The sequence below is a fragment of the Anoplopoma fimbria genome, chromosome 17 (genome assembly GCF_027596085.1).
Source record: "Anoplopoma fimbria isolate UVic2021 breed Golden Eagle Sablefish chromosome 17, Afim_UVic_2022, whole genome shotgun sequence".
Lineage (NCBI taxonomy): Eukaryota > Metazoa > Chordata > Actinopteri > Perciformes > Anoplopomatidae > Anoplopoma > Anoplopoma fimbria.
Genome location: NC_072465.1, coordinates 2,513,466 through 2,523,036, shown reverse-complemented (window position 1 = coordinate 2,523,036; position 9,571 = coordinate 2,513,466). Strand labels below are relative to the sequence as shown.

Sequence of the window (9,571 nt, the reverse complement as noted above, 5' to 3'; positions counted from 1 at the left end):
TAGTCTGGTGAAGGCCAATCAGAGCTTGAGATTCCTTCCTTCAGGGTCAATGAAATGCTGTGTCTCAACAGAGAATTAACCTCTCACACACACTACTGAAAGGACCTCACACACACTACCAAAGCGCACACTAATACAGTAGGGTTGATATCTTTGAGTGTCTGTGTGTTAGTGTAGTAAATAACTTGATATCAAAGGATGAAGGAAGATGTCTAGGTCCACTGATGCAGTTTCAACAATTTCTTTATTGAATCAATGCATCTGTCACAGTCACACCTGTTCACTCTTCCTGCACTATTTCTCTCAGTATAAATACCCCAGTCTCACACACACTCACTGCCAGATCGTTCTCCGCATTATGCCAGACCTTCCAGCGTTAGACTGATTTCCCGTTGCCGACCCTGCTTGTTTGGACTTCTCCGCCTTGCCTCTGCCCCGGTAACTGACTCAGCCTTCCGTCCCAGACCACGGTATTCCTACCTTGCCTCTGCCCCGGTTAACCGACTCAGCCTTCTGTCCCTGACCACGAGATTTGCCTTTGCTCCTTTTGGTTTCTGTCTACCTGCTGTTTGTTCCGCTTTGAATAAAGCTCCTGAACATTACTCTGTCTCCTGGTCGTACTGCACTTGGGTCCACACACCACCTGTTACAGCATCAGAAGTCATTCTGCGCAGAATGGAGCCCATACAGAGATTCAGCATGGACTGAGGCTCTCAGCCTTCGGGCTTGGCCTTATATGTGTGTTGTGCATCACTTAAATGGGCACAAAGGCATAAAACATGCTGAGCAGTAAATACCTCGTTCAGACACCTTGAAACTTACACTTTTTGAAATGCGTTCCTGAGACCCCAAAATCTTCCATCTGTGTAAACATCACTACAAACAAGTTGCTGTCATGCCATGAGGTCATTTGGTCATAAGTCTCTTTGGTCATTAATCAAGACCAGTCATAAGGTAAGAACCCTAACTGGTCAACATCACACAGCATGCAACAACTTCATGGCCTCATTACAACAAGGTATAACAGAATATGATAAAATACACTACATTAGAATGAGAGATTCAGTATAAAATGCAAATGGTTTTTTTCTGTGTGTGTGAGCATATAAATAAAAGGTTTCATATGTGTGAGTGACAGGTTCAGTAGTGAATGTGCGAGCACTTTGAATGTGTCTGAGTTGATTTTTTGCGCGAATGTGAGCATATACACAGTATGTAAGAGATGTTTGTGTGTGTGTAAGAGGTTTCCTGGTGAATGTGCAAGCATGTCTGTATTTGTGTGTGTGTGAGAGAGACAAATTATTTTGTGCGTGTGTGAGCATATACACAGTATGAAAGAGCTTTGTGGGTGTGGGTAAGAAATCCAGTTGTGAATGTTAGGGATATTGTATATGTATGTGCGTAGTAATAATGAATTATGGACTATACGGAACCTCATATTCCCCCTTCTTCTGCTCCTCCCATTGTGCTGCTGAGCACAAAGTAACAGATGTTACTGTGCTCAGTAACAGATAATATTATTTTACTGCCTCTTATTCTATATCAAGGGTGTCTTTGTTGACCAGATCGTTACAAAAATCAGAACTAACAGTAATGCTGGTTTACAACCCAGGACAACAACAACAGGTCAACATGCCTTTTACAAGTGATTATAGGTCGGAGTTAATTGTAATTGCTTTAATGGTGATGTAACTAGTATGTGGAAACATGAATGGTTACAACCTCAGAACTTGGTATGTGCCTTGTAACAATATAATGACTCAACTTGAATTCCTCCAGGAACAAACTCAACAATTAAATGCATGATCACTGCCAGCGCTTGTAGCCTTAGGTGAAGATGAAGAAAATATCTTGTTTGTTAACCTGCCAATACAAACTTTGAGTGTGCAGGGCAAATTGAAAGATACACCCTTGTGTGTGCAGTAAATTATTGAGTTCAATCAACAAAGTAAACTCTTTTGACTTGGTAGACACACGTGACACAGGTAAGCATGAAAGCATACATTGTGCTTTTTATAAACACTACCTCTTATTTGATTAAGTGTATAGGGGTGCTTTTAGTTTGAAAGAATAAGCATCACCGTTAATTAGGTTTCTTTCTCTATATTCTGAGCGGAGCAGGGTAGAATAGCGCCTACTCTGTGTGTCCTCCTGGCTGTGTTTATCCAGCTGTGTGTGGGCTGCTTGCAGCAACAGTACACATACACTGGGCATGTGATTTGAGATCCAGTCATACCTCACCTCCGCAACAATTACCCGCTTCTGAAGATTTCCACACCAATTTTTACTCTTTCATATCACCATATGGTTCACATTTTCAGCCAACTGAGAAAGCGGCTGTTGCGCTGCAAAAGCCTCAGTCAGCATTTCCCTGCTATCATGCTTATTACTCTTGTGCTCATCTTCCTCAGGTGTCCTGTGCTCATCAGCTTTCATACGTAAAGTACATTTGGGATAGAAAATAACATCTCTCAATGGCTGTTCTTGGAGTTCAAAGAGCTGTCAACATATTCTAATGTTTGAACTGCAAAAGCTATTAATGAACAATGAATGAACAGTCAAAGTTTCTTTTTCCAGTTTTTGTGTGATCTGACTGTGTAATCTAGTAGGATATAAAACCCTTATCTTGTTTACTGTAGAGTTGACATACTGGACATGAATATTAGGCGGACAAACCAAGCAGGAAGTGAGTAGTAGAACACTCGGACTGGCCTCACGTGAAATCTCAGAGTGGAAATAACGTTACCACTTTTTATTGTAAGCAAAAGTTCATAAACTATCTCTTTCATTTATCACAACAATAATGTGAGTGAGAGGCAATCATTTAAATTCTCAGATTTATTTATTTATTTTTGATTCATTTGATGTAATTTGCTGCAACATTCATCAGTCGTGTTGGTAGGAAGGCTTTTACTAAATCAATCTGGTTTCGACATAGCTTATCTTAAAGGAAGGGAAATGCAAAACTAAACATGGAACCATTTGACAGAACAGTAAGACGAACAAGCTAGTAGCCAATCAGTTCAAATTGAAACTGTAAACATGTAAAGTCAAACAAATTACATTTATGGGAATTTCTCTGGTGATCGGATCTGGTCAGTGACTTGCTCCCCTTACCTATAACACAACTCAAATGTAGGAATGACGACTTATCAGAGCACTACAGTGAATAAAATTATATCGAAGATTGAGTAGATGTTCAAATGTTCCCTTGCTTAGTTTTAACACTCCATCAAAACCTTTGTGTTTTTTTCTTTTTTCTTATTTGTTACATGTCAGTGAAGAAAGATGTTTGTCTAAGGTCGTGTTTACCTTCAGAAACTCTTGTTGAATGATGTTAAACAGAACAGAGTAACACAATTTATTGAGCTGTATTGTTGATCATGCTTAACAATATTGCATAGCACCATGAGTGGGTACAGATTTAGATCAAACTCAAGGGTTTCTGAAGGGGATGAGGGACGGCTCTCCTTTTTAATATCTCCTGGAACTGGTTGATGAGACTGTGGACTTGGTAACAGAACCACCATAACCACCAGACAAGCTGCTGCCACCGAAGCTGCTGCCACCACCATAGCTGCTGCCACCACCATAGCTGCTGCCACCACCATAGCCGAATCCACCACTGGCGCTGGAGTTGGAATATCCTGAAAAAAAAATGTAATTGTTATTATTTATCCATCCATATGTCAGTAAGGTTCAAGTATCACCTATGATGATGAGGATGTATAAAATCTGAAACTTACCACCACCTCCAGATGTCTGCTGCACATGGATGGTTGCATTTGAACCTCCGCTGGCCAGTCTAATAGTGGAATAGTGACGAGTTAGCACTTCATTCAGAGATGAAGCTAATGCTGCAATGCTGCAGCCATTAAAATACATTAAATATTCAAGTTTATCCCACCTGCTCTCCTCTCCTTCCAGCAGTTTCCTGTAGGTGGCAATTTCGATGTCCAGGGCCAGCTTGACATTCATCAGCTCCTGGTACTCACGCACCTGGCGAGCCATGTCCTGCTTGGCTCTCTGCAGAGCATCCTCCAGGTCCCTGATGCGGAGCTTGGCATCCTTCACTGCCAGCTCACCACGCTCCTCCGCCTCTGCGATCTGAGCCTCCAGGCTGGCCCTCTGTGGAGAATGATGTTGATGGATTAATAACTGCAAATCCTCTGAAACAATGAAGTGTGTAAATAATAAGGCATCATCCATGTGAAGGTCTTGACATATACCTGTCCCTTGACAGCCTCAATCTCATTCTGAAGACGGGCGATCATGCGATTCAGCTCAGAAATCTCAGTCTTGGTTGAGCGCAGGTCCTCACCGTACTGTCCGGCAGAGCTCTGCATCTCCTCATACTATTAATGAAAAATAAGTTTCATCAAGAGCATGATCCTCACGGTTGGAAGAGGTGTTGAAAGTGCAATAAAAATACATAAAAAAAAGGATAAACCTTGTTTTTTTTCATTTAACTCACCTTCTGTTTGTACCAGGTCTCTGCTTCAGCCTTGCTGCGGTTGGCAATGTCCTCATACTGAGCACGCACTTCAGCCACAATAGAGTCCATGTCCAGGTTACGGCTGTTGTCCATCTCCACGACGACAGAGGTGTCCTTGATCTGGCCCTGCAGTTCACGAAGCTCCTACAGAACCAATGGTTGTTGCACAAAAGTTAACTCTTTGTCCTTTATATCAGATTTTTCAAAAGGAGTGGATGATCATCAGCTTTAACTCAAATTGATGATTATGTAATTAGGAAGTATTGGACATTATAGATACATACAGCCTCATAGACGGCCCTGAGGAAGTTGATCTCATCCTGAAGAGCATCAGCTTTGGCCTCTAACTCCACCTTGTTCATGTAGGCTGCATCAACATCCTGGAAAGAAAATCATATATAAACAGGAAGTGTTACAATTGGCCACATTGTCTTAAACCCCAGGATTACAGAAAAGCATTCAATGACCATCTTGATGTTTTTGCACCTTCTTCAGGATCACAAACTCGTTCTCTGCAGCTGCACGTTTGTTGATTTCATCTTCATACCTAGGCAAAAGGCAAGATTTTAGTACATCTGCTCCATTTTGAACATTTGCTAACTATATGAGGTATATATTATAACTAGTGACCATGTCATGCAAGCACTCACTTCCTCTTGAAGTCCTCAACCAGGCCCTGCATGTTTCTCAGCTCTCCCTCCAGCTTGCCCTTCTCATTGCCAAGCCCGTCGAACTGTCTGCGCAGGTTGGCAATGTAGGCCTCGAACATGCCCTCAATGTTGGAGCGGGTGGTGGTCTGGTCCTGCAGGAGGCTCCATTTGGTCTCCAGCATCTTGTTCTGCTGCTCCAGGAAACGAACCTGTGGAGACACAAAACCAAGGAAGATTGTCAGATGTTGTTCGAAAGTGATTTATATTTCAGCTTTATATTGATTTTTTAGAAAGTTTAAAAATCTTAATATGAGAAATTGGGTCACAAAGGGAGTGTAATTGTGGTTTCCTCATTTTACAAGCCCTCCTCTTTATCTACATGACTCCGTTGATAGCTACATATCTGAATTGCCACAACCAATTCACAACAATTGTAACTCATGATGGCATATATTTCCCTGCTTCTTAAGGCTATTTCAATACTAAAATGTGTAAAAAGGAAAACTGAATTTTACTGAACAAAAAATATAGTATGTTCAATCGAGACACTTCCTGTGTTTGGCTTTAAGTGTTTCACCTATTGTAACTCTTATTTACCCATGAATCACCTTGCATGCATTGTCAGGCAATGGAGGCCACACAGTCACTCTTGCAAAATAAAAAACTAGGCGTGGCATATAAAGAAGACAAAGCAGTCCAGTGTTATGGGATAATAGCTCCTAACAGGATCTCTCCATATATAGCTTGCATGCAAACATTCACACAGTAGTGTGAATGTTGTGCTAAAGACAAGTGAATGTGGATTTACTGCTTGGCACTTAGTGTTCTCGTTGCCAATAACAACCAAGTGATAGCAGCAGTGTGCAAAAGTCAGACTTTGGAATCTGTTGGCAAAGTGTAGATAGATCCCTATTTTATTCTGCCAGTCTCCCTGTTAAGGAACTGCAATATAATCCCCACCCATGTTTAGATAGTGGGCAGAAAGGTTCAGACAGGGCTACTGGCTAACTGTTACCTTACATAGATTTTGGATGGAGTTGCCAGTGGGGTCACTATCAGTGACAGACTTTGAGATTTTTGTAAGTTTCCTGATCCCAGAGGCTGTAACTCATTGATGGATTCAACATCACACAGATAAGATTCACATCAGTCTTGCTTTATCAGCTGTGCATATAATGAGCAGATTGTCTTTAACTAAACAGTGCTTTATACTAAAGTTCACCTTTGACAGCTGCTAAAAGTAAGTGTAGCCAAGTGAGGGTATGCAGGTCGTCTGCACAAGATAATGAGGCCTACAGTAAATTGTACATAAGACAGTCATACAGATCCCACAGGAACCAACCTTGTCGATGAAGGAGGCGAAGCGGTTGTTGAGGGTCTTGATCTGCTCCTTCTCCTGGGTGCGGACAACCTGGATGGATGGGTCAATATCCAGATTCAGAGGGGCCAGCAGGCTCTGGTTGACTTGGACAGCGGTAATCTGTGGAGCAATGTAGCCGCCTGCTTGGCTAGAACTAAATCCATAACTACCACCCATTGAAGACATACCAGAACCAAAACCACCAGCTCCAGCTCCAGCTCCAGCTCCAGCTCCAGCACCATAACTGGATCTGTTTACAGAGTAGCTGCTATTTGGTGCAAAGGACCTCCTGATGCTGCTGCCAGAGCCAGAGATTGAATATGACTTTCTCATGATGTTTGCGGTGGTCAACTTTCTGAGAAGAGGAAAACAGAAGATGAGCAGTCTTCAAAAGGAGAGCCAAGTCCCTCTGAGTGTCTGACTGTAGAAGCGGTCGGCTTTTATGTCTGTGTGGAGCAAGGGGGAGGATCTTCTTCCGTCATTTCAACCTGGACTCTCATGTTGCTGTCCAGCCTCCCTTTCACCTCAGGCTGCACGCCTCTAGCACTGAATGACAGGAGGGGCCTGTAAAACAGGTGGGGAGGGATCGTCAGAAGATAAGACGTGACATACCCTTTTCGGGACAGGCTGAAGAGGAAGAGAGCGAGAGGTAAAGAAGTGGAGAGAAAGTGTGATTATGTAAGGAGAAGGAGCCTCTTTGAGTGTGTATCTCCTGAAGGCTTTTTAGTGGTGACAGGACAGTGAAATTAATATTTGAGGCTAGTAGGTAAAGGTTGTGGATGAGTCAAGGACAAAAAGGTAAAAATGTATTAAAAACAAGAAATATACAACAACACGAGTCGGCATTAGTACCTTTCAATAAACAAACAAATGCTGTAATTATGGAACTCAAAGGAGTTCTGAATTAACAAGAAAATTGAAAGAAAGTAGATATAATTTACATCTAGGTTTTTTCACTTAGTGTAAACTTGTAGGGTTCACCATCTCACAGCAGTAAAAAATGTACTTGTTGTAGTTCACACATTTCAGTTTGTACCAAATGTTGTCTGTAACACACTGACTACAGTGGGCAGTTACGCTAGTTTAGCTCAGCTGAAAATTCAATCATCAAGACGTAACTAAATTAACCCACGGCACATAGGTTCATAGACCACCTCGTCATTATGTTTGTCTGTTGTCTACAATATTGCTTGATTTCACAAACAAATTTATAAACTTCATGTATTTTCTAGTCACCAATTATATGACCAGTGGGAAAAGTACTTTTACTTAACTAATATTTCCATTTAAACATTGTACTCTTCCTCCACTAAATTTCAGGGGGAAGTATTTTTCAGTTTGAACTACATTTATTTGACAGCAGCAATATTTACCAGTTACTTTTTAGTGTTCTTCATCAGAGCTAGTGAAACCCATAAGTCTGACTTTATTATTCATTAAAGGGACATTGTGTAGGATCTGGTGGCATCTAACAATGGCCTGTTCTCATTTGCCAAGCTAGAAGAAGAATTACTGTGGCCAATGAAAAAAAAAAATGAAAATGGACCTTTCTAGAGACAGTGTTTGGTTTGTCTGTTCTGGTCAACCATAGATACATGGCGACCGGCCCCATGAAGAGGATCCTCTCCATATGTAGATTAAACTTTTTATTTTAAGGTAATGAAAACGCAACGCTTCTTATTTTCAGGTGATTATGCACTAAAGAAAACATAGTCCATAAATATATTTGAGGGCCGCTGTTTTGGGTCAGGGATATGGCACACGTCTCCCTATCACTAGTGACAGAGTTTTATAAAAAGATTTTCACGAAAATAGCCCCTGTTATTGTCTGAAATGTACAATCAGGCATTTGTAAATGTCTGAAAATAGTCCTTCTTTCAATTATCTCTCCCGATAAAGCACAATTCGTTAAGAATAGAAACTTATTCTTTAATCTTCGCCAATACTTTAACAAATTGTCTTTATATGCAGATGATCTATTGTTATATACATCCAACCTTTTTTCTTTCTGCTCTTGCTGTCCTTGCCATTCTCGCTACATTCGGTCAACTATCAGGATATCAACTGAATCTCAGCTTAAAGTTTCCACTTTGAAAATGACTCATAGCAGTTTTATTTATCTAGGTGTCCATGGAACAAACAGGTTTGAAAAAAAAATTCAGGGCAACTTTGCATCTCTTTTAACCTGCACTAAAGACAAATTAAAAAGCTGGTCTTTGCTTCTTTTTAGTCAAATATGTACAAAATGTTGTATGTAAGTTTCTTAAATTCACGAAATCTCTTTCAGTGGCCTTTAGATTTTTCTTTCAAACACACTTTTCAATAAGATTGACGGCCTCATTTTAGCTTTAGCATGGGGTAAAAAGACATCTATGTCGGGAAAGTATTTTTGTAGAGACCCAAACCAGACAGCGGTCTAGCTCTTCCAGATTTCAAATTATATTATTGGCATGCTAATATTAGTACCAGTCAGTACTGGCTACAGGGCAGTGAGATAACCCCACCCCCAATTTGGTTTGAAATGGAGGCTGCCTCATTTTAACCTGCATCATTGTCCTCCTTCTCAAACTCCTCCATTATGGATCCTTACTCCTCCTTTTCCAAATGTATGTGTTGAAACAACATCATAGATCAGAAACCAATTCAAACACCACTTTGGGTTTCAGACAACATCTTTGTCTGCTCCTGTAGCCTCAAACCCTGCTTTCCCCTCATCTATGTTTGATAGTGTTTTCTCGGTATGGTCTCAACTCGGGATTAAACAATACATTTGGTACATTTGAGCAACTAGCAGTTAAACATGGTCTTACCAGACATCAAAAGTTTTTAGTTTAGGAGCTATGTCCGCAGCATTGACCCCTTATTCCCAACCCTCCCTGGTGAAACACTTTTCATATCCAACTACCTGCTCTGAAAGCTACCTTGACAATAATCTATTGACAAAACTGTTCTTTACATGCCATTTTATTAAGCAAAATTAAATCCTTATGGGAGGAGGAACTGGGTGAGGAAATATCTGATAAAATATGGGAAGGGGCACTCAAAAGGGTACACACTTCTTCTGTC

The 9,571-nt window shown here is 40.9% G+C and overlaps 1 protein-coding gene across 1 annotated transcript; it reads right to left on the bottom strand.

The window, feature by feature from the left end:
* Positions 1 to 2,843: 2,843 nt before the first annotated feature.
* Positions 2,844 to 6,894, bottom strand: LOC129105225 (intermediate filament protein ON3-like). Its single transcript, XM_054616119.1, has 9 exons — positions 6,488 to 6,894; positions 5,146 to 5,354; positions 4,982 to 5,042; positions 4,780 to 4,875; positions 4,475 to 4,639; positions 4,230 to 4,355; positions 3,908 to 4,128; positions 3,747 to 3,805; positions 2,844 to 3,647 (listed from the first exon to the last, which is right to left on the bottom strand). The coding sequence occupies exons 1-9, from the start codon at positions 6,836 to 6,838 to the stop codon at positions 3,475 to 3,477; spliced, it is 1,461 nt and encodes a 486-aa protein (XP_054472094.1). The 5' UTR covers positions 6,839 to 6,894; the 3' UTR covers positions 2,844 to 3,474.
* Between the last annotated feature and the right edge of the window lie 2,677 nt (positions 6,895 to 9,571).